Source organism: Xyrauchen texanus, chromosome 10 (genome assembly GCF_025860055.1).
Source record: "Xyrauchen texanus isolate HMW12.3.18 chromosome 10, RBS_HiC_50CHRs, whole genome shotgun sequence".
Classification (NCBI taxonomy): Eukaryota; Metazoa; Chordata; class Actinopteri; order Cypriniformes; family Catostomidae; genus Xyrauchen; species Xyrauchen texanus.
In genome coordinates, this window is record NC_068285.1 from 32,237,598 (window position 1) to 32,264,143 (window position 26,546).

The following is a 26,546-nucleotide window of genomic DNA, read 5'->3' on the forward strand; positions in this document are numbered from 1 at the left end:
ACATCCCAGGAAAATAAGGTTTGAGCAGCGGTTGTCCTGAGATAGAGACATATACCTCATGCAGGGAAAGATAAAACAAGTCTCACGGTCTGGAATGAAATAAGTCATTGCTGTGTGTTTGTACGAGATCCAATACGCTATACAAAGAGAATGTCAATTAACCTTGAATGTAATCAGCCTCAGTCTTGCATTTATTAACTTTCAATCTTGCCCCCACAAACACACACAAGCATAAACAGCAGTTTGTGAATGAAGCACTGACTGTCAAGGCTGGGCAGTGTTTTTTCTCCTCTTGAAATACTTCAAAAGATACACACCAGCTAAAAGCACCTCACACTGATTGACAATTTCTATGTCTCTCTGGAGGTCACACATAAATACAAAAGCAGAGAACACAAAGGTCTGGTGGCAATGTTCAGTGATTTTCATGGTTGCTCTTTAGCATTCAGTAAGCAAAGTTTATGGTATGTGATATGCAAATTAGTTATGCTGTGACAGAGTGCCCAATGAGAATCTCAGTAATGCACACACAAACATGATCAGAGGTGGATTATTGGCTCTAATCTCCAGCATTGAGAAGCCTAGATGATTGTGGTATGGAATGTTCTACTGATTTCTTGTAAAGCTGCTTTGAAACTATGTGTTGTGAAAAGTGCTATACAAATAATGTTGGGGGTCAATGTTGGGGTTTTCCCCCTAAAGTCCACACTCATCTCCACTGTTTTGAGCGTGTTGAGCTCCAGGTTGTTTTGACTACACCAGTGAGCCAGCCGTTCAACCTCCCTTCTGTATGCAGACTCGTCGTCATCTTGGATGAGGTCGATGACAGTAGCATCGTCTGCATCTTCAGGAGCGTGACAGAGGGGTCCATGGCGGTGCAGTCGTTGGTATACAGGGAGAAGAGTAGTGGGGAGAGCACACATCCCTGGGGGGCACCAGTGCTGATTGTACATGTGCAGGAAGTGAATTTCCCCAGTCTCACTAGCTGCTGTCTGTCCGTCAGAAAGCTGGTGATCCACTGGCAGATAGGCATGGGAACAGAGCTGGGATGATGGTGTTGAAAGCCGAACTGAAGTCCACAAAATGGATCCTTGCATATGTCCCTGGTCTGTCGAGATGTTGCAGGATATGATGCAATCATATTGGCTGCATCATCCACAGAGTTTGCGACAGGTCTGTAGTCCTTTAGTCCTTTGATATTGGGTTTCTTTAGGGACAGGGATGATAGTGGAGCGTTTAAAGTAGAAGGGTACTTCACACTGCTACAGTGATCTGTTGAAGATCTGTGTAAAGATGGGGGCCAGCTGGTCAGCACAGGATTTTAGACAAGTGGGTGAAACATCGTCTGGGCCCTGTGCTTTCCTTGCCTTTTGTTTCTGAAAGACCCAGCACACCTCCTCTTCCCAGAACTTAAGTGCAGGCTGAGTAGCCATGGGGGGCTCTTTAAATGTAAAAGCTGTGGGGTATGTGAAACTTTATTAATAATGCAACATGGTTTTATGATATTTTTCAATAAATACACATAAAATCTTGGTTTTCAAACTCTCTTTGTGCTTCTATGCACTTTAAGACTCATAATTTTTCTTTGCACACAGTCAAGTAGTGTAGTTATATGAGGCGTATAAGAGCACAAGCAAGTAGGAATGAGATACTGCATGTAAAACTATGATACTGCTGGTGGACATGTGTGTGACTATGAATCCAGGCTCCCAGAATCATCTGGGCTGAGGGAGAAACAAAATGTACTTTAGTCCATGTCCAGGTGCAGTTCGGTGCTCAAATTAAGGTAGAAGAATTCATAGACACCCAGGAGGAAGACCAGAACAGCCACAACAACCAATATGATGTCCTAACACAGAAAGAAAAACACTTGTTTACTTTTTCAGACTGATCCAACAGGAACTAAAATGAGTAACTCAAGTGAATAACTATCAATAAGAGACAATGGGAAGCAAAATCATCAAATTCACAATTACATTTTAAACACTCCGAATTACATTTTAAAACTGTAGCTAGATTGAGCTACATGCTTCAAAACAATTACTTATGACTTTTGGCATACATTTACGCAGCATTTTAAAAATACATATAAAAGGTCAATATAAAAAGCCAATTGCAACCAATTTTACTTCTGTCAGCGGACACATTTTAGAGTGAAACAAGATATTTGACATGAAAAAAGGTGCATGCATTCATTTAATCTATTGCTAATTGATTACAGTGAGAGTTACATATCACACTATAGAAATAATGTGCATTAAGAAGGTAAATACGGCTCATATACCACTTTAAAAGACCTAATGCAAAAAGTTACAATGCCGTTGCTTAAACATCTGAAAATGAAACACTCTTCTATTAATTACAAGCTAGACTGACCATAGACAGATATAATGAACACCACAAATATTCAGCACATGTATATCAATATATTTTGGGCAGTTCCTTGCTGTGACACAAATAGAGTTTGGCAGACACAGAGGGCTGAGAGAATGCTAATCTCCCAGAAATGCCTTTGTTCTAATTAAGAGTTGTTGGGAGCTTAATACCCAAACTAAATTGATAATGGCTGAAGGAGTGGTATTCAACCATGAATTTGATTTAAAACAGTAATTTATTACCTTTTGTACTAAATTACAATCCTCATTAACCCCTGTTTCATTAAGAGCACTTGTGTATTTAACAAAAGCAAATGTTCTTCATCTTGACAGCTCCTTATCAAACTTCCTAATCAAAACTTGCGTGTTGTGGGACTTTTTAGCCTCAACGTAATATTCATAATTTATTTTTTTATTTTTTCTGGGCATAATTTAAAATGAGAAAATTCCAAGTGTATAGTGAAAGTTGAGGCTTTAAAAAAAAAAAATCTCTTTTGAGATTTTTTTTTGTTTATGCCTCATTTTTTATTTATTTATTTTATTTATTAATTTCTTTGCATATTTGCCAAGTAAATTGTATAATTGGAAATGATACGAGGCAGGATCTGTGATAAAACAGAGCTTAAATCTTTTAAGCAAGACCGTAATACTTCAATTTGTTGAACAAAATGAAAATCTCACATCCCTCCATTCCCCCTCCCATGTTCATTCACACACAAACACATGCAGCATGCAAATCCACCAAAAGCAGGCAGAGATAAGCCAACCAGCAAACAGAAGGCTAATATTAATTCAAGCAGATAAATTGTAAGAGGCTATTAACAGCCGTCACGACAGCCATGACTATCTGTGTACAAGCAGCGGCGGCAGTCATCAGTGTGTATGTCCTCATTAGCACTCGCTGCCCGCTGCATTTATCTTGTTCCAGCCAGACCGCAAATAGCTTAAGCCTCCCTTAATTGGAAAACTTTTACATTTCCTGCACTTTAGTTTCATATATTACCAGAGGCTCATGTTGATTCATTTCTGTATTCAACTGCTTTGTGTTGAAGCCTAAGTGTCACTTTATCCAAAGGAAGCATATTAATTGCTGAGAGAGAAAAAAAAAAAAAAAGACCAGCCTAAGGATTGGTGGTCTTAGGTTTAAGCTGGTCTTTCAGCCTGGCCAAGCTAGTTTTTAACTGGTCTCCCAGCCCGTCCAGTTGAAATGTGCACAAAAAAGGAGAATTTTTTAATTAATATCCTGGTCTGTCTTTTCAATAATTGCATTAATACAATTATTATTTTACTTATTTTTAAACACGATTAACAATTGTATTTTATCTAATTACACAATGATGATTCATCAACATTATAGACATTACAGTTTTATCGTCTGCTCATGCCTGATCTTCTGTAAAGCTGTTTGAAATGATGTGTGTTGTGAAAGGCGCTATACAACTAAAATTGACTTGAATGAAAAGGCAGTTGATAGTAACTCACAAAAAAAAAAAAAAAAAAAAAGTAGTCCATAAAAGTAGTCCATGTGACTCATGTGTCATATTCCAAGTCTTCTAAAGCCAAACGATAGGTGTTGGTGAGAAACAACCTAAAATTGAAATAGTTGTTCAGTGAAAATCTTGACATCCTTTGCACTGATAAATATTGCATAGTACTAAATTATTACTGTGGAACCCAGTCAAGTTTATTATTATAATATAATACAGAATTATTATTAATTTCAATATAAGATTTGTTAAAGTTAAATGGAATAAAAAATATATTTTACTTCACCCTAACCTGGGGTTTTTATTTTGACCCTGCAACTGCAGTCGTGTTTATTTCACCTATACCAGGAGCTCTTGTTATGAAATGGAAAGTGCAATGTTTGCTTGACAGATATGAGTTTTGCATTTTGTGGACCGCTGTCAAACTATCCTTTACTGTTCCGCATGTGTACATTTGTATAATAACTTTATAGCGGTTACTAATGTTTGGAATTGCATGAATGCTTGAACCTGCAGTACTTCCAAAGTCTTCCTAGCAAGTCAGTCCACTATTGGCCATCTTTGGAATGCTCTCGGGAGGCTATTTCCAGTCATGCCAGTGAAGTCCTTATCTACTTGAATGGAGAAAGATTATGATCAAAGAACAGATTTCAAATCAGCAATAAAACCAGACAATACTGGTATCATAATTTGTGCTTCTTTACTTCAGATCATGACCCCCCCCCCCACACACAATTTTTCCAGCTTGTATAGCTAATGTACATGCACGTACTACAAGGTACGTACTACTTTAACTGTAAGGCCAATTTCTCTCATTCTTTTTAACAGAAGTGGCCCATCTCTGCTAAATAATCAGGTGAACTGCTCTAAAACACTAGCCCAAGAGCCCCACAAGCGTGCACACAGATCAGCACGTCGCCAGTTCATTCTGAAGAGCACACAGACCATCAGTTTCTGTCTTTAATTGCAGCCTTTGGCAGATAATCACATATGGACATATCACCATTTTGATGTTGTTTTGATTAATTATACAGCCCTGAAGGATCATGAAATTAGTCTACTGATGCACTCTATGAAACTTAATGGCCAAGTAAAAGACTGATTAAAATCATTGCAATAATCACAATATTGTTGAATTTTATATTGTCAGCCAAATTATCTATAGATTAGATTATATGGATATTTGTTGTATGGCCCAGCCCTACATGTAATATGTGTTAACAAGGATACTGTTAAATAAAGTGTTACCTTACTGTAAAATAGTTAAAGGATGGGAAAGGAGGAGGCGAGAACCGGCTTGACGATATAAATCATAGTTTAATGGAAAACTTAAAAGACAACACAAACACACGACGGACATGTCCGCTAACGATCTCTCTCTCCCGCACAGCCCTCTGCAGTCGACCTTTAAACCTCACGGAGGCATAATTAGCCTAATACGGGACCGGGTGTGTAGGATCACGACCCGGCCCCGCCCTCCCAAAGTGTGGAGTTTTGCTCGAAGGTCAAGAACGTATTGAATTTGGTTTTTGCTATCCGAAGGTCCCTCCTCCCAAGCTTCCCGTATGACATCAAGCACGCCCCGTGGCCGGCGCCCATACAGTAGACTGGTTTGGTTGGGGGTTTGGAAGAGTCAGGAGACAATGAGGCAGGTTCAAGGTTAGTGTTTTTATTCCCAGTATTTTTACAGATATGACGGTAACCGTCGTTACGCTTGTACACAACAGGGCACAGGTCTCCACTCTCTGGCTTTCGTGTTTCACGCGTTCACTCTCTCTCCCTCTCGACATTTGGCGTTCCTTAAATGTCTCTCTCCGTATCACTATAACAAGACACAGGTGTTAGAGGTAATTAAACTCCAGGTGACAAGCCTTACCGCTCTCTCTCTCGCCCGCAGACCGACACACGACCACGCCCCCCATGCCACACTTACCTTAAAGGGGTCATGACATGGTTTTTTTTATTGTATTATTATGTTCCCTTAGGTGCAATTATAGTATTAATATATTTTTTTTTAAGAAAAACTTTTAAAATCTAGTGATTTATGACCTTTTCCCACCCTGTTTCTCATCCTCTGATTCAAACAGTCTGTTTTGGGGGCGTTTTCCATTTAAGACTTCAGTGTTAACGCCCACTGTTATGATTGGCTAACGTCAGTGCCTATGTATCAATTATTGACGCCCCCAGCCAGAACAATATGCAAGTAAACTAAGTAAAAACACTGTGATTATTCATAATGAATGAAATTGCGCTTTAAAAAGTAGTTTAAAGTTTAAAATAGATTACTTACAGTTTGCGTCGTCGTTGTTCCCAGAATAGTCGGCACGGACTTATCTTTGAGCAACAGTTTTCTTTTCTGGCAAAGCCAGCATCATATTGAGATTTGTTCTCAAAACAGTCATCCTTAAAATGTACAGAACAAACGCTTAAGTTAACACTGCCGTGACTGGGTCAGTCCGCAAAAAATAAACTGCATCCATTTTTCCCTGACGTCTGGATCTTTCGGCAGCTTATTCAGAGGTTTTGTTTGACCACAGCCAGGAACAGCACATCTGTGTGGCATCGTAATTTTCCTGTGCACAAGTAGTCTCTGTCAGAGCTCGCTGTCCATCGACTGAACACTTGTGAGGCGCACGGCGATACGAAATGAGCGTAGTTGTCTTGCGCTTATAGCGTAGTTATGTTGTGCTGGAGGCGGTCATATGCAAACGCTGTTACGTCACTTCTAACCGACACGTCACTTCTAACCATGAATCCAGAACGAGCTGTATTTTGAGCTTGATTAAATAAATGATTCGTTTAGAATGGGGAGGACGTCTTAAAATATTAAACTTGCAGGACGTTTTAATGATACAAAGACCTCTTATATACCAAAAGATCAAGGCAAATTTGGTTTCTCATGTCATGACCCCTTTAATGTTTTTTTAGTCCTTTGCTTGTTTTTCTTAGTACAATTGATCACAATTTTTGATAACAGTTTTGTTTTTTATGCTTCTAAGAGGGCTTATGTGAAGTTGACCATTTAGATAAGTAGTCTATTTACTCATGTTCAAAGCAGAAATAAAGTAATTCAGGAACACAGTTCTCCACTTGTAAAACAATACAAAATAAGTATTCTTATGTAAATTTAACAAATCATAATGAAATCACAATTAAAATAACAAAAGGAATTATTCTTTTTTTTTAATAACCATTCAGCCTCTAAGAGAGAAGCTTGTCATATGGGTTTGGAACGGCATAAGGGTGAGTAAATTATGATAGTATTTTCATTTTTGAGTAATCTATTCCTTTAAACTGGTTTAAATGAGTTGTTTCAGCAGTGGCAGCCAGTGAGTAAAAATGTGGTAAAAATTAACAGTTTTACAATATGGTCTTCCGATACAGTGAGTAAAAATCAATTCATATGTTGTCTCACAAATGTGGTCTCACTTTCCTTTATGAGAAAAAGACATAGTAAGTCCAGAGGAGGCTGTCTGAAAATTAAATTGTCAGATGAGTGTGTGAGAGAGAGAGAGAGCAAAGAGAGGGGACCTTGTTGTCTTGAGGAAGCTAATAATTCAGCGGCCTACGCTTCAGTCTCCCACATTCTGATGAAAAATGCTGGAATATTCCCAACAGCATCATGTGGCTCTCGGCAGCAGCTGAGGCATTTTGGAAGTGAGTTCCCATTCATCTGGCAACAGGCCACTGTATCTCTCTCTCTCACACACACAACGACATCGCTTGTATGAATTCTCACGGTCTTATAGTTTCACAGAAATCTATGGTATTTTCTCATTCAACTCTGCATTCATAACGTTGGCCCTCACTGGACCTGGTCAGGTGTGGTACAGATCACCAAAATCACTTTCCAACAAAAACAGCTAAAGAGTGATTTTTTTCCTGGATGTGTGTGTATGTTGTTGTGTAGTTATCTCTGGCCGACCCAGGTGTGCTGAAATACCTCACCCCTCTGCCGGCTGGTCTGCAGTGGTGTCTTTGTAGAGAGAAAGTGTGTGTGTGTGTGTGTGTGAGCGTGTATTTATCACTTTGTGGGGACCAAATGTCCCCATAAGGATAGTAAAACCCGAAACTTTTTACCTTGTGGGGACATTTTGTCGGTCCCCATGAGGAAAACAGCTTATAAATCATATTAAATTATGTTTTTTGAAAATGTAAAAATGCAGAAAGTTTTCTGTGAGGTTTAGGTTTAGGGGTAGGGTTAGGTTTAGGGGATAGAATATAAAGTTTGTACAGTATAAAAACCATTATGTCTATGGAAAGTCCCCATAAAACATGGAAACACTAGTGTGTGTCTGTGTGTGTGTGTGTGTGTGTGTGTGTGTGTGTGTGTGTGTGTGTGTGTGTGTGTGTGTGTGTGTGTGTGTGTGTGTGTGAGCGTGTATTTATCACTTTGTGGGGACCAAATGTCCCCATAAGGATAGTAAAACCCGAAATTTTTGACCTTGTGGGGACATTTTGTCGGTCCCCATGAGGAAAACAGCTTATAAATCATCCTAAATTTTGTTTTTTGAAAATGTAAAAATGCAGAAAGTTTTCTGTGAGGGTTAGGTTTAGGGGTAGGTTTAGGTTTAGGGGATAGAATATAAAGTTTGTACAGTATAAAAACCATTATGTCTATGGAAAGTCCCCATAAAACATGGAAACACAACAAGTGTGTGTGTGTGTGTGTGTGTGTGTGTGTGTGTAATAAATATTAAGTTTCACTCACAGGTGTGAATGGGACCGATAAACACAGTTCACAAACAGGGTTTGGGAGTAACTGAATACATGTAACGGGATTACGTATTTAAAATACAAAATATGAGTACAATTTAAATTAATGGTAATTAGAATACGGTTACATTCATTGCATTTTATTGTCATTTGTTTCATTTAATATTTAGTCCTTTCAGATGGAAAACATTTATATAAATGATGTTATCCAAAGTGCATTTGAACAGCGGTGAAACACTTATGATGTGTTACATTCATACGAGCAGACAGAGAAGTTTGAAGTAAGTTTGGAGCTGCAGAAATAAACCTTGTGTAAATTGTCAGCTGTACACCAAGCTAAAATGCGATTTCAAGCCATTTTAAATGCACGTTACCAGACACTATCAAATTTTTTTAGCGAGAAAATTCACGTTGGATCATAATTTCTTTTTTTCTAGTAAGACCTTTGATATTAGGGCAAAAAAAAAAAAAAATCTTATTCTTGAACATTTTTGTATTGTTTTCAATTTGATTGATCTTGTTTTAGAAACAACACTGCATAAGATATTTAGGTTTTTCAGAGAATGTATTTTTAACATATGTATTTTGTCTTACTGTACTGGTTTTTATTGTCAAAACTAGTGAAAAAAAAAAAATCTACCAGTGCTGTAGTAATCCAAAGTATTTAGAATAAGAACCTTGAGTAGTCTTATGGAATACTTTAGAAATTACAATTAAAAGTAACCCTCCCAACCCTGTTCACATACAGAGTGTTTAGTAATAAATATTTGTCATATATCCTAAAATAATGTTTTGCGATGGTTCTTTGCAAGATACAGTGGTTGTATCATATGGTAATACCATAGTACTTTGATATATACCATGGTACTGAATGATTACTACATTTATGTACCATGGTACTGTATTTGAATGGGTCAACACATCAAAGAATGTTATGGCAATATCATGGTACACACGGTGCACATGACACCAAATTTTGTCATCAACACAGTACGTGAAGAGTGTCCGCAAACAGCCTACTATTTCTAGACACATTGGACAGTCCACGTATTAGCGTTTCATTGGTATAACAAAGAAGTTGTAGTGTGCATGCGTTGAACGCATTCATGGAACGAGATGCTGCGCTGCTAAGCGCTACGGGGAACAACCTTAATTGTGACCGAGCTGAAATAGTGTGTGTAACACGTCAATGAACATTGACCAGAATTTATAGCCTCGGCTGATGTAATCATTAGATGCACCTGCGGCCAGGCTATAAATGGATACATCACCAGGTGTCGTCAGATACTTCTTTTTGAAGAGCAGTCCTGGGACGTCCCAGTGCGGCAAAGCAGCGCAGCATCTCATTCCGCTTTTTTCAGGGAACAAGGGTTACACATGTAACCCGAGACATTCCCTTTGCAAAAAGCTTCACTATGATGCTGCAATGCTAAGCGCTACGGGGAACGCAATACCCACACAGCCGCACTTGGGGCTGTCCGGACCCCTATGGTTGTGCAGTGTACTCACAAAAACGTGAGAGGTCTCAGACATGAGCTTGAGATGTCGACTCAAGGGCATAAGAGCCCGGAGTAGCATAAACATCTAAACCGTTACATTTTGATGAAAGTGTGCGGAGAGGACCAGCCTGCCGCATCACAAACTTGTTTAGGCATGGGCTGAGATGTCGACTCAAGGGCATAAGAGCCCGGAGTAGCAAAGCATCTAACCCATAAAGTTTGATGAATGTGTGCGAAGAGAACCCGATCGCAACACAAACTTGTCATAAAAACTGATGAATGTGAGCGGAGAGGACCAGCCTGCCGCATCACAAACTTGTTCAGGGATGAGCTGAGAAGTCGACTCAAGGGCATAAGAACCCGGAGTGCAGAACATCCAAACTAGAAAAGTCCAATGAATGTGTGCGGAGAGGACAACCTGCCGCATCACAAACATGTTTAGGCATGGGCTGAAATGTCGACTCAAGGACATAAGAGTCCGGAGTGGCAGAACATCCAAACTATAAAAATCGAATGAATGTGTGCGGAGAGGACAACCTGCCGCATCACAAACTTGCTGCAGAGGGAGACCTCTAGCCAAGGTTTTAGAGGAGGAGAGCCCTCTGGTAGAGTGTGCCCTAAAACCTACTGGCAAAGCTTGACCGTGCACCTCGCACCTCGTAGGCCCGGGCAATAATGAGAATGCCTCTTTGAGGGCACCCCGCCCACCAAGCCGTGGCAAACCGCAGTGGCCACATAGAACCTGGCAGTGGCGAGGCAAGCGCCCGCTGACAGTTCTTTCTACAGAAAATCCAGAACTGAAGCAAACTGGCAGTTAGCTGGTTCTGTAATAAGAACTTTAGTAGAAGGAAACGCATGCAGGTGCATTTGTGCTATGAATGTGTTACTACGATCAGCCCCTCCCGGGTGTGGGGGGGGTTTGCGAGACATTAGACAGTAGAGGAGACATTACGCTATCAACAGAGGCGAAGTGGTCCTCTTCTGCCCTGTAAAATCTACCCAGATCAGTTCCAAGTGGAGGGAGCCCTAGCACTTGAAATGGTCTCGATAACCTCAAGAGAAAACCCTGTGAACCTCATTTGGTACCCTTAGGGGCCAGACATGAAAGGTTTCACAATTCGGGCCAAGGATTAGAAGGTCCTCCCTGTTCGGAATCGCCAAAGGCGAGCCGTCGAGGAGAGGAATTAACTCCGAGAAACATTTCCTGTTCGGCCAGCGCAGCACCATTAATAGGAGGCAAGACCCTTGCTGGTGAACATTGCCAAGACTCCCGGGAGCAGAGAAACCGGGGAATGAAACGCATACAGACACATTCTGGGTCATGTATGTGTCTTAACGTCCAGACCCAAGGGGGCTGGGTGATTTCAGGGAGAAGTAGAGGAGACATTGCGCTATTCATAGAGGCAAAGAGGTCCTCTTCTGCCCTAAGATCTCACCCAAACTTGTTCCAAGTGGAAAAAGCCCGGCATTTAAAAAGGTCTCGATAAGCCTTGTGTCCCTCAGTTGGTACCCTTAGGGGCCAAACATGAAAGATTCCACAATTTGGGGCAGGGATGAAATAATGCCCTGTGCCTGAGATAGAAGATCCTTCCTGTTCGGAACCGCCCAAGGCGAGCCGTCGAGGGAAGAGATTAGCTCCGAGAACCAAGCCCTGTTCGGCCAGCGCGGTGTTATCAGTAAGAGGCAAAAACCCTTGCTGGCGAACTCTGGGCAACTACTACCTTAGGGTGGAGTTCTTAACTCCTCCGTTGGTATTTTCTGTCTGGACCGTAAATCTGCTCCCATATACGGGCATCCAGGATACCTGAATGACAGGAGCTTGCCCTGGGCCCTAAGGAGAACCCGACATGTCAGAAATACAGCTGACAAGAACGTGGGTCTCCTTGAAGATTTATGTAAGAGGCTACCGCTGTATTTTCCACCCGCACCAAGACATGGCAGCCTCAGGAGGAGGTATTTCAGGGCCAGAAATACAGCCATCAACCCGAGACAGTGACTGTGACAACCGAGCTGACGACCCTCCTATCCCCTTAAGCTGGACGACCACTTAAGGCCGCTACCCCGCCCGTCAGGGAGGCGTCTGTTGTTAGCAGCCTGCGACAACAAGACGCACTTAGAGTGGGACCCAAGGCAGAAAAACGGGATCTGAACCACATAGAACTGCGCTAGGATCAGCCAGTCGTCTACATAATTCAGAATGCAGATGCCCCGGAGTCGCAAGGAGCCAGCGCTACATCATGCATTGTGAATGTGCGGGTACAAAGGGCTAGGCTGAGTGAAAGAACCTGACCCTGGAAGACTTCGCCCCCGGAAGTGAACCTCAGGAACTTGCCATGTTGTGGCAGAACTTCTAAATGAAGTATAGAAGTGCGTCATAAGATCGATGGTGACCAGCCAAACGAGTTGTAGGGCTTGAGACACGACCGTCTTGACAGGTATCATCTTGGACTTGAACACCAACGGGTTGTTCAAGCTTTAAGATCTAAGCCAGACGCCACCCCTCACCCTCCATGGGAAACGGGAAGTATTTAGTGTAATAACCTAACTCTCTCTCTCTGGAAGGGGAACACATACCATGGCCCCTTTAACCAGGAGATTGAGTTTTTTGTTTTTACATAAAAAGAAATCCGGTTTACGGTAGTGAGAACACGCCGTTGAAACACAGAAAAGCGGAGAGTGAATTAAATCCTGATGCCCTTATAAGACCCACAGAAAAGAATATATCTGGCAGAAGTTTCCACGCTGCCAGGATCTCTGAGATGGGTATTAGATTTTAACACTTCCTGTTGAGGGGTTGTTGAGTGTTTCGCGTCCTTGATAAAATGCAGGAACAACACCCAATTTTGATGGAAGCCTCTGCAACCCGAAACACCAAGAGGTGGCGGGAATGGAGGGGCTTCGAGGGGGTACCGGGAGGGGTGAAGTGAAGCACGCGCCCCGTCCCGAGGGAGCTACCCCCTAATCTAGGCGCAAGACTGTCAGGGTTTTCTCTTACAAGAATTTATAGTCCTGAGGTCTTGCTTCGGGGGCTGGCCAGGGCGGCGAGACTGTCCCCAATCCCTGGGAGGAGGAGCATGACTCGCCACGCTTTGCTTTTGAGCCTCCCTTCAGTCAGGACCGAGGAGGGTCTGAGGCTTGCTCGTCAAGCGCAGAACCCACACTCAGGTCGTCCAGGAGGTCAGCCTGGTAAGCATGTAAAACAGCATAGTGTGCAACGCGCTTCGAGACCTTGTGAAGGACCAGCTGGGATTTGGGGAGAGAATGAGAGAAAGTGATTAACCCGTCTCTTGCTCCTCAGCCAAATCCATGCAAGAGCCCCACGAACGACCTTTTATTTTTTCGTGAGTGCTGACTCCCGGAAGCAAGCGAGGCGAGCACGAAGCACTTTGCCTGTTAAAGCAAATCGCAGTGCTCGCACACGCCCTGCTGCAACGCGAGAGCAGCGTGCTCTTACCCCCAAACAAACAGCAAAAACTTATGCAGTGTTTGCGGCTTTCAGTCATTCCCTCTTTTTTTCTTTTTTTCTTTTTTATAGATATATAGGTTATATATATATATATATATATATATATATATATAATATTATTTCTAAACAGAAGAGAAAAGAGGAAAATATTCACTGCACACTGTCTAACCAATTCTAACTCCTAACAGAGGAAAGAAAGTTTTGACAGGGTTTGTAAAGCACACACAAACAGAATCGCTCTGAAAAAAGAGTTTCAGATGACACCTGGTGACGTATCCATTTATAGCCTGGCCGCAGGTGCATCTAATGATTACATCAGCCGAGGCTATAAATTCCGGTCAATGTTCATTGAGTGTTACACACACTATTGCAGCTCGGTCACAATTAGGGTTGTTCCCCGTAGCGCTTAGCAGCGCAGCATCATAGTGAAGCTTTTTGTAAAGGGAACACACCATGATACAATTTTGGAAGAGTAGAACCTTAGATAAAAATCAATGGAAATGATTTTAGGCAATGGAATGTAATGAAGAGTGAAATGGTTCAAGTTGGCCCGTGGGCTGTCAATATTCTGCTTCAGGGGTTGCGAGTTGGCACCGATTTTTTTCAGGCCAACCGCCCCACACAGCTGAGGCCACCGGCCCTTCACTTTATGCCAGATGATGCCATCCGTTCAGCTAGGGACCAAGGAGCCAAGCAGTGCCCCCAGCAGGTGGCCAGGCGCCCGATGCCTACCCAAGCTGGCAGGCAACATCCCAGCCAAACAACTGGACACCGCAAGGAGAACAGCAGACTGCACAGGCTGCCAACTCGACCGGGCCTGCTGCACTGGTCCCAGGACAGCCTGAACCTCAGCCACAACCTGCTCTCCGAGGCTTCTACCAAACACAACACTCACAGCTGGGTACCAAAGCAGAAAGTGGCCTGAAACAACGTACAATCAGAGGGTTGTGTGCAATCTCTTCTCAAAGCTGTGCACTCCTGATGTTGCTAACCAGATAACGGAAAAAAATATTTGCAGAAAGCAGATAAAGCAAGAGATTTCTTGAATCAGGGCAAAATGAATGGAGTGTGATTTAATCTGAATGTCCATTTATTTTGCAGTATAAAACTTAGGCTGTGAGAAATATTGTGTGAAAATGTATATACTTTCCAATTAATATTTTTATTGATTCATAAACTTAACACAAAGAAAAAAAAAACACAACATGTATATAATGAATCAATCACATTGAACATTAAATCCCCACTATTACAATCCCCCATTTCCAAAAATAGTCTGGGGCAGAATGAAATTTAAGTGCTCAACACATCACATAAAACTCTGTACCTTCAACCAAAATTATTGGATCTTAATACACCCCCAAAAAACATGGGTTGTGTATCCATCTTCTGATGTAGGTGGGTGTGTCTTTAAGACCAAGCCTATACAATTTAGAGGGGGTCCAATAAAATCTAGGTAAAATCTTAAAGTGCATAAGTAGCATCTCTAGACAGACTTGAATTTTTTTTTTAAATCCTAGGCCACACTCCCTCAATACTAAGTTTAAATCTTTCTCCCATAATCTCATGAGAAGTTAAAGCTCCATTCCCCAGACTCCGAATTAGCAGAAAGTAATACACTGATGCCTCATGACCTTTTCTAAAAGCAGTAATCACCTCACCAAAAACGGTGCAGAACAGGTGGCACAGCTATAAATACCAATAAAACTGAGATCTACGAATCCCAAAATGATAAACCAAATTTTCAAAAGATCTCAATATACCAATCTCATATAGCCCCCGATAATCCACTATGACCAGCAGAAAGGGGACTAATTAAAACATAATTTAGGGTTCAGCCTTATGGTCAAGGCAAGATTTAAATAAATGTCCGAATGAAACACTCGACACTTGTCCATCCCGAGTGCGTGTGAGATAACGAGGTGTAACTTAACTTCTCCAATTAGTTTTATAAAAGGGCTTTGCAATGGCGAAATATGGAATTCCTATTCAGTACAAAACCAGGGAGTGGCTCTCTCAGGTGGAAGTGACCAATTATCTAAATGTCAGAGACCTAATGCATAATAATAAACCAAAATCTTAGGTAGGCCAAGCCCACCTTTGTCAATCGGCCTATGAAAATTATTGAAATATTATTTCAATAATTTAACACCACAAACTCTAGAAGTATGTGGCAGGGAATAAACATCATCACGGACTATAAACAGAATAAAAACTCTGCCATGAACACCGCTGCCTCTCTCCCCAGGACGAGCTGAATACATTTTATGCTCGTTTTGAGGACAATAACACCGCCCTCGCGGAGAGAGCACTCGCAGCCGACGCTACGGAGGATGGTTCACTCTCAGTCTCTGTTGCGGATGTAACCCATTTCTTCCGACGGGTGAACATCTGTAAAGCCGCGGACCCAGACGGCATTCCGGGCCTCGTCATCAGAACGTGCGCGAACCAACTGGCTGGTGTTTTTAATGGACATTTTCAACCTGTCCCTCTCCCTGTCTGTAGTCCCCACATGCTTTAAAACATCAACCATTGTGCCTGTAACCAAGCAAGCCAAAATCACTTGCTTAAATGACTGGCATCCTATTGCTCTGACCCCCATCATTAGCAAATTCTTTGAGAGGTTAATCAGAGATTACATCTGCTCTGTTCTGCCCACCTCTTTGGACCCATTGCAGTTTGCCTACCGCAAAAACCGCTCCACTGATGATGCCATTGCATCTACAATACACACTGCTCTCTCCCACCTGGAAAAAAGGAACACATGTGAGAATGCCGTTTGTAGACTACAGCTCAGCATTCAACACCATATTGACCTCCAAGCTTGATGAGAAACTCCGGGCTCTGGGCTTAAACAGCTCACTGTGCAGCTGGATCTTGGATTTCCTGTCAGGCAGACGTCAGGTGGTTAGAATGGGCAGCAACACCTCGTCATCACTGACCCTCAACACTGAAGCCCCACAGGGCTGTGTTCTCAGCCCACTCCTGTATTCCCTAGACACACACACACACACACACACACACACACACGACTGTGTGGCAACACATAGCTCCAATGCCATCAAGTTTGCTGACGATACGACGGTGGTAGGTCTGATCACTGACATTGATGAAACAGCCTACAGAGTTCAAACTCCTTTTCAGCATCAAGTGTGAAGGGCACGACCAGAGTATGATCATTCACCACTGACCACATGAGATTGATGAGACACCTAATGGTGTCAGAAGTATATATAGAAATATATATATTATATATATTATATATACACTCACCTAAAGGATTATTAGGAACACCTGTTCAATTTCTCATTAATGCAATTATCTAATCAACCAATCACATGGCAGTTGCTTCAATGCATTTAGGGGTGTGGTCCTGGTCAAGACAATCTCCTGAACTCCAAACTGAATGTCAGAATGGGAAAGAAAGGTGATTTAAGCAATTTTGAGCGTGGCATGGTTGTTGGTGCCAGACGGGCCGGTCTGAGTATTTCACAATCTGCTCAGTTACTGGGATTTACACGCACAACCATTTCTAGGGTTTACAAAGAATGGTGTGAAAAGGGAAAAACATCCAGTATGCGGCAGTCCTATGGGCTAAAAATGCCTTGTTGATGCTAGAGGTCAGAGGAGAATGGGCCGACTGATTCAAGCTGATAGAAGAGCAACTTTGCCTGAAATAACCACTCGTTACAACCGAGGTATGCAGCAAAGCATTTGTGAAGCCACAACACGCACAACCTTGAGGCGGATGGGCTACAACAGCAGAAGACCCCACCGGGTACCACTCATCTCCACTACAAATAGGAAAAAGAGGCTACAATTTGCAAGAGCTCACCAAAATTGGACAGTTGAAGACTGGAAAAATGTTGCCTGGTCTGATGAGTCTCGATTTCTGTTGAGACATTCAGATGGTAGAGTCAGAATTTGGCGTAAACAGAATGAGAACATGTATCCATCATGCCTTGTTACCACTGTGCAGGCTGGTGGTGGTGGTGTAATGGTGTGGGGGATGTTTTCTTGGCACACTTTAGGCCCCTTAGTGCCAATTGGGCATCATTTAAATGCCACGGCCTACCTGAGCGTTGTTTCTGACCACGTCCATCCCTTTATGGCCACCATGTACCCATCCTCTGATGGCTACTTCCAGCAGGATAATGCACCATGTCACAAAGCTCGAATCATTTCAAATTGGTTTCTTGAACATGACAATGAGTTCACTGTACTAAAATGGCCCCCACAGTCACCAGATCTCAACCCAATAGAGCATCTTTGGGATGTGGTGGAACGGGAGCTTCGTGCCCTGGATGTGCATCCCACAAATCTCCATCAACTGCAAGATGCTATCCTATCAATATGGGCCAACATTTCTAAAGAATGCTTTAAGCACCTTGTTGAATCAATGCCACATAGAATTAAGGCAGTTCTGAAGGCAAAAGGGGGTCAAACACAGTATTAGTATGGTGTTCCTAATAATCCTTCAGGTGAGTGTATATTAGAGATGCACCGATCGACCGGCCAGGGACCGGAATTAGCCGATTTTCCGCATTCTCGGCTGGACCGGTGACCGGCAGGTCAGCCTCACGTCTTTCCGATTCCAAGCCGGTCCGTTTGGTTGCCAGCGGCACAGGCAATAACGTCAAAGCCGCACATAAACATGTCATTGCCGTGGAAAATCTTCACTGTGAGTGAAGAATACATAAAGTTTGAAATGTGTAATAATTATAAGGCCAAAGTAAACCATGAGGGAACCACAACAATAACTTTCGGAACAACAAACATAATTAGAAATTGAAAACACCATCACCCAGCTGAAAATGCCCATTTTAAAAAAGAAGCTAAAAAGGGAAAGCGGCTAAAGCTAGCCAGAGCTCAGAGCCAGTCACAAGTCAGCAGCCTCTCCTATCATTCCTTGGAATGAGCAGCGAAAAGACCAAAGCAATTACGAGGAAAATTATGGAATTCATGGCCCTGGATGACCAGCTGTTCTCCATAGTTGAGGACAGAGGGTTCAGAAATCAGATACATTTCCTCGATACAGAGTAGGAGGTGCTTTCCGACGTCGCGTTGCTCGAGTTGTTTAATCTTGTGTCATGTCACACACGCAGCCTGTTATCTGTCAACATTTTGGTACACAAATCCGGGAGAGGGGAAGTGGGGTACTGGATGGCAGAGGCAGGCTAAATACTATACAAATTGTGCCGTTGTGATTTAATGTGCTGAGTAACGTAATTTTTCCCACCGTGAATGATATTAAAATCAGTGCGACACACATTGCAAAAGGTGTGGGCATTGTCGATACGGCTTCGGGATATGAAATTAAATTCTTCCATCCAGCTGTTGTTAAATGTACATGTATATTTTGTTTTTTTTTCACCGGAGTTCCAGCTGAGTCTTCTCCTCCCATCTACCAGTGATGCTTGATTTAACATCTCGCATCTACTGCCTGTGCAGATATCAACAGAGCAAATGGGTTGTTGGTTGCCAGGCTGAGGTCACAAATGATTTGTAATTTGTATGATGTGTCGATTGTGTGAGTAGGATGCGTTTCATTCAAGATCTGGCAACTGGACCACCTTGGAATAATATATTGATGTGATTATTCATATAACGTGGTTTGGGCCATACAAATTACGAGAGTTTTTTTGAAAACGGCAGTGTTGACAGATATGGTTACAAGCCGTTCCCGAAGCAGTGCTCAGTTTTACAACTGATATTTGGACATCTAACGTAAGTTGAGCGTATTGGACACTTCAGTTTTTCAGATCTTTGGAACTGTTTTGTTAGACGAGTAATAAAGAGAAAAAGGTCAATTTGTAAAAATGGTGGAAAATGACATCTGTTATATAAAGCAACTCATTTGCAGTTAATTGTTATTTCTACCTCTTTCCAGTCACAGAGCACTTTATTTTGAGAGTTGTTTAAGTGAGAGAAGATCCTGTAAGTTTGGGGGAAATTGTAATGTTTAATAATTTATTTTATTATGAAAATAAAATGTTCCATTGAAGAAAGGTAGATTTTGTTTGTATATGCGGACATTAAAGTCCCCGTGAACCGGAAGTTGCAAACGACTTTTCTCCATTGTTGTGGCGTATTTCGAGAGAAAGCGGAATACTAAATGAGGCAAAATAGTGGGCGTGGCTTTTTTTCCAACTAGCACCTGATTGGATCTAAAAAAGTAGGTGTTTCATTCAGAAATGGAGGCAGATCTTAACGCAAGTTTACAATCGGTTGTTGAGGATTACTCGCCGCCTGAAACACGCCAGCAGTCCCCTTCCTGCAGCAGGAGGAAGATGAAGAAGAACAGGAACACCACGGAGGATAATTTAGATCACGGGGAATCAGACCTTACATGTTTGAGCCGTTACATGCGGAGGGTTCGAATGGTAAAAGTGTTCCGTGAGTGTCACAACCAAAAATGCACCTCCTCGCCATCTCTCCTTTCACACGCTGTCAATGCTCGCAAACACACAGGCAGCCTGTCTACTGTCAGTTGGAGGGCGTGGTTACGGATGTTAAGGAGACACCTAAACCGATCAAACCTACGTCATCAGGCAAGGTCCTCCAATGCAGAGGGGCGGGGAATTTTCAGATTTTGATTAAAGATTAGGAAGCCAAATTTTTTTTGTGTGTGGATTGACTTGCATGGATGAATTGTTCACCACAAAACGATCAATTTAGGCAAACAAAGTAAGAATGGTCAATTTTGAATTCATGGGGACTTTAATAGTTCTTAGAAAGAAAATCTGAATCGGAAAAAAATCTGTATCGGCAGGTCACAAGAAAATTGCAATCGGTGCATCTCAAATACATATATTTTTGTAACTTTTATTTTGTAATGTATTAATTTTTTTGCATTGTTTTTTATGTATTTCATTTATTTATTCTCACATATATTTATTTCCATATTTATACATTCCCATATACGTATATTTATACATGTATTTATTTTTACTTTTCTGTGTGCAACATGGAAATGAGGGAGGCGGTCCTTGCGTAGCTCCAGTGCATCATTGGTTGAGAGCTCAATAGTACTTATCAGCAGCAGATGGACGTCCCACCTTAGCACCCCCTGACTCGCACAGATTTAGAAAATGCAGGGAAACATCTTGCAGAGAGTCTAACAATCCACATTGTCGACATTCTACAGCCTACAGCTCTCCTAAACCATCAATAAGCACCTCTACTCTAAATGATACAGTCATTTGATGTGTGGTTATCGACTTAATTCGCTAAGTTGCGCAACTCTCTAGATATATGTGAAGCGTCAGCTATAGATTTTTTTTTATATTGCAGAAGTTATACACACACACACACACACACACACACACACACACACACACACACACACACACACAAACACACGATCAAGGAAATGAAGCGTGGTTGTATCGTTTACAATGAACGATCATAACAACAGAAAACAATATTATGGATTTGTGGATATCAAAATATGAATTTATATACACACACCAAAAAAAAAAAAAAGCATAAGGTTAAATCATATAATTTATGAAATTTGCTCATTTTGTGGTTTTGTTGTAGAAACAGCTCATTTATTTTGTGATAGTAGTATAAACAATAAATCTTATATTGACTTAAGCTCTTGTGTTTTTAGCCCCACAAATAGCTATAGTTTACACCATATGGCAATGACCTAATGTCACATCAAAACAAGTCAAAAGTAATAGAGCACACGCTTCAATCTACAATAAACCAATGGTAAGCAGGACCAGCCCACATAATTATCATACAAGAGACAAACATGTAAGGATAAATACATGTGGGAATATTAAAATAAATATAAGTGGGAATAAATAAATATAAATTAATGCATAAATAAAAAAAATTAAATTAAAGAATAAAAAAAAAAAACTTTTTAAAGAATACAAATAAAAAGAGAAGGGAAAAAAAAGGCTACAAAAATAAATTCACGAATAACTCATTAAAAAGGAATTATTATTTATCAAGACATTTATTCCTTTATTCTCTTATTATTACATTTATTTATTTTCTTATTACATTTATTTATTATTTTTGCAGGTTTTGTCCTCCATATTTCTGAAGCATAAAATCAAAAAACTTGGCGGAAAAGCCATCCGGCCCCGGAGCTTTGCCTGTAGACAAGGCCTTAATTACCTCGCTAAGCTCCCCCAAGTTTATCTGAGAATCAAGAGATTTGTTTTTGCTCCATTGTCAGTTTAGGGAGTTCTAATGGTTCCAAAAAGTTTCTAATATCTTCATCAGTAGACGAAAACATGGAACTATCGAGTAAGAATTCTTTAAAAGCAATATTAATATCATAGGCAGTTAAAAATTTCACCACCAGCAGATTTCACTGTGGGAATGGTAGAAAAAGACTCTGTCTGCTGTATACAGTGTATCCGGAAAGTATTCACAGCACTTCACTTTTTCCACATTTTGTTATGTTACAGCCTTTTTCCAAAATTTATTAAATTCATTATTTTTCTCAATTATACAAACAATACCCCATAATGACAACGTGAAAGAAGTTTGTTTGAAATCTTTGCAAAAAAAAAAAAATGTAAGCAAGTATTCACAGACTTTACCAGGACACTCAAAATTGAGCTCAGGTGCATCCTCTTTCCACTGATCATTCTTGTGATGTTTCTACAACTTGGAGTCCACCTGTGGTAAATTCAGTTGATTGGACACGATTTGGAATGGCACACACCTGTCTATATAAGGTCCCACAGTTAAACAAGCCATGAAGTCCAAGGAATTGTCTGTAGACCTCAGAGACAGGATTGTGTCGAGGCACAGATCTGGGGAAGGGTACAGAAACATTTCCGCAGCATTGAAGGTCCCAATGAGCACAGTGGCCTCCATCATCCATAAATGGAAGGAGATTGGAACCACCAGTACTCTTCCTAGAGCTGGCCAGCTGGCCAAACTGAGCGATCGGGGGAGAAGGGCCTTAGTCATGGAGGTGACCAAGAACCTGATGATCACTCTGACAGAGCTCCAGTGTTTCTCTGTGGAGAGAGGAGAACCTTCCAGAAGAACAACCATCTCTGCAACACTCCACGAATCAGACTTGTATGGTAGAGTGGCCAGACGGAAGCCACTCCTCAATAAAAGGCACATGACAACCCGTTTGGAGTTTGCCAAAAGGCACCTGAAGGACTCAGACCATGAGAAACAAAATTCTCTGGTCTGATGAAACAAAGATTGAACTGTTTCGCCTGAATGGAAAGCGTCATGTCTGGAGGAACCAAGCCACTGCTCATCACTTGGCCAATACCATCCCTACAGTGAAGCATGATGGTGGCAGCATCATGCTCTGGGGATGTTTCTCAGCAGCAGGAACTGGGAGACTAGTCAGGATAAAGGGAAAGATAAATGCAGAAATGTACAGGGAAATCCTTGATGAAAACCTGCTCCAGAGCTGTCTGAACCTCAGACTGAGGCGAAGGTTCATCTTCCAACAGGACAATGACCCAAAGCACACAGCGAAGATAACAAAGGAGTGGCTACGGGACAGCTCTGCGAATGCCCTTGAGTAGCCCAGCCAGAGCCCAGACTTGAACATCTCTGGAAAGATCTGAAAATGACTTTGTACCAATGCTCCCCATCCAATCTGATGGAGCTTGAGAGGTCCTGCAAAGAAGAATGAGAGAAACTGCCCCCAAAAATAAGGTGTGCCAAGCTTGTAGCATCATACACAAAAAGACTTGAGGCTGTAATTGGTGCTTCAACAAAGTATTGAGCAAAGGCTGTGAATACTTGTGTACATGTGATTTTTTTTTTTTTTTTTTTTGCCTTTTATGTTTTTTATAATGGGGTATTGTTTGTAGAATTTTGAGGAAAATAATTAATTTAATACATTTTGTAATAAGGCTGTAACATAACAAAATGTGGAAAAAGTGAAGTGCTGTGAATATTTTCCGGATGCACTGTATCTCTAGCCAAAAGATTCCCTGCTTTGTCCCTCAACTCAAATGTATATATCAATCAGGTCAAATTGAGGCCATCAGACAACATTCACCACTTCAGCTCTGCCTCTGCACTTTTAATATTCCTTTCAATCTACACGAGTTATTGTGCTTTGGATTTTTTTATGAATAAGGCATACTGTATGATCCGACCCATAAGAACTACCTTAAGTCCCTCCCAAGCCACGCTCACAAAGGATACTGAGGACCAGTTGTTCTTCATATAAACATTGATTTCAGCCTTTAACACTTGTTGGACATAAGGTTTTGCAAAAGGGATACATTCAAGTACCAACTATATGATTTCCTTATCTCTATATGTGGCAACACCTCAAAACTCACCAGAGCATGATCTGAGACCAAGATATTTCCAATTGAGCAATCAACAACAGATGAAATGAGGGACTTTAAAAAAGAATCTATTCTAGAACAAATCTTATCGTCTGATGTAAAAAAAATTATATTCCCTCCCAGATGGGTTTAAAAGTCTCCAGATATCTGTAAGACCAAGATTAGTACACATCCTGTGAAGTGTTAATGTTGCTCTAGGGCAGGGGTCAGGAACCTTTTTTCACTAAACAGACATTTTTTTCGTTTTTTGTTAATGCATTTTTTCTGAAGAGCCTTTGCAAAAAATTATATTTAACCATTATAAAAAACAAATTTTTTCAATAACATTAAACCTTTATAAGGTCCACAGACAAATCAAAATCAAACAAATATGCAAGAGACAATAAGTAACATGTTGTAATATTAACGGTGTGTGTCTGTGTTGTGTGCAGGGCTCTCACTTTGAGGTTGAGTTCACATCTGAGCAGCATAAAACCTCTTCAGTGTTCTCAGTGTTTGGGTGTGTGTGTGTGTGTATTTATCACTTTGTGGGGACCAAATGTCACCATAAGGATAGTAAAACCTGAAATCTTTGACGTTGTGGGGACAATTTGTCGGTCCTCAAGAGGAAAACAGCTTATAAAAACATACAAAATTATGTTTTTTGAAAATGTAAAAATACAGAACGTTTTCTGTGAGGGTTAGGTTTAGGGGTATGGTTAGGGGATAAAAAATAAAGTTTGTTTGAACAGTATAAAATGTTCCATTATGTCTATGGAAATTCCCCATAAAACATGAAAACCCAACGTGTGAGTGAGTGCGTACGCGCATGTGTGCGTGCATGAGGAACAAAGCACAGTGCTTCCAAAAAATAACTCCAATTGCTTACGAACTACCAACAGGCTCACATCAGGCCTCCATAAAATAATACTTTATTGCACATGACTTCTGGCTTTGCATAGTTTTGCTAATAGCTTTGTAGTCATAGGTGGTAAACTTCAGTTTCATGCAGGCATTCAGACTCTCCTCTGTCAACCTTGAGCGCTGGTTGGACTTGTTCATATGTGAGAAAAACTGCTCACATGAGTACGTGGAGCCAAACATGGTCAACACAGCCGTATTGACGCGTTGCAGTGTGGTAAAGTTCATTCCAAGTTTTCAATATGAGGTTGTCCTCACTTTCAAGGTTCCCCAAGTCCTCCCATTTCTGTTCCTTTGTCAAAAGTTGACAAATGAGGCATTCCAGCTTGGTATTCAGAGAGTGACAAAACATTGCCAAGGACAACGACCTGTGGTGGCTGCACCAGCTCCACCCCGGCCCTGCCGTCGAGCCCCCCGCAGGAAGCAGACGCCACCTGTCTCACTTCACCACAGTGAAGGGCGAGAACACCGCCACCATGCACGTGGAAATCACCACCCTTCTACGGAAGCATGTGATAAAGCCTGACCCTCCATCCAAAATTAACAGTGGGTTCTACCAGCTCTACAGTTCTACCAGTTCTTGGTCTTGAAAAACTGCACCCAGGAATTAACCCCTATTCTTCATTCGATCTCTTTGTACTTCAACAATACCAGTCATATGGAATAAAAAAAAAAAAAAAAGTTATTCCAGTTCCAAAAAAACATATCCAACAGAGCTGAATCACTACAGGCCGGTCTCTTTAACCTCTATCAAAATTAAATGCTTTGAGAAAAGTTAAAAACATTATGTTTCACCATTTTTGCATAGTCTCCAATTTGCATATAAGTGGAAGAAAGGTACAGAGGATGCAGTGGCGTGTCTCTTGAACTGTTTACTTAATTATGCCAGACTTAATTTGATTGACTTTAGTTCTGCCTTTAATTAAATTCAGCGTCATCAGTTAATCAAGAAACTAGTGTCTGCAAGTTCCATCACCACTAGTTCATTAGATTAAGAATTTCCTTTCGAATCGACCACAAGTGGTAAAGGTGGACAATGCATTATCGCCTACTATTGTTTTCAACACTGGCGCCCATCAGGGGTGTGTACTTAGCCCATTTCTTTATATTCTATATATAAATGATTGTCAGAGTCCAGTTACTACAACTCATTACTTTAAATATGCAGATTATACTGCCATTCTTGCACTGCTTAATAAGGACTATTCTTTTTTGGACAATCAACGCTCCATAGCATTTTTTAGTACATGGTGTGATGATAACTTTCTTTACCTTAATATTTCAAAGACTAAGGAACTGGTTTTTAGCTCTTCCAAAACACTGATCCATCCTTTCCAGTTGATCATTTTCACGATTCCTTTGTTTTCTGCCCTGTGTTTCACTAGTCTTTGCCTCAAACTCCTATTCCCTTTGTAAAAACTACACTTCCCATGATTCCCGGCCCTCATCACTGCCAGCCCTGTGTTGTTGTGCTCACCTGATCGTCGTTTGTCATCATCATGTCTCCTGTGCATTTAAACCCTGCTGTTTCTCCATTCCCCTGTCGATTGTTGATGTTTGTGGACGCCTGTTTCCGTGCTCGTTCTATGTTTATCCTGCCAGTGCAACCTTTCTATGTTTTCCGTGTTTTTGTTTCATTTCCCCATTGCGGGTATTTCCTTTGTTCCTGTTTTGTCTGTTTTCACGTTTGTTCAATCAAACCTGCAAATAGATCCTCACTCCACGTCTGCCTTCATCTTATCCGTAACAGAGGGGGGAGCAAACAGACAGACCAAGGGAGCACAAGGGGCAAACAGACA

General features: G+C 41.3%; 1 protein-coding gene across 1 annotated transcript in view; it reads right to left on the reverse strand.

The window, feature by feature from the left end:
• Positions 1-1,747: 1,747 nt before the first annotated feature.
• The window catches only part of triqk (triple QxxK/R motif containing), a 44,302-nt gene continuing 19,503 nt past the window's right edge, over positions 1,748-26,546 (reverse strand). The window contains 1 exon segment of the mRNA XM_052136755.1: positions 1,748-1,849. Coding sequence (XP_051992715.1) covers positions 1,748-1,849 — 102 coding nt within the window.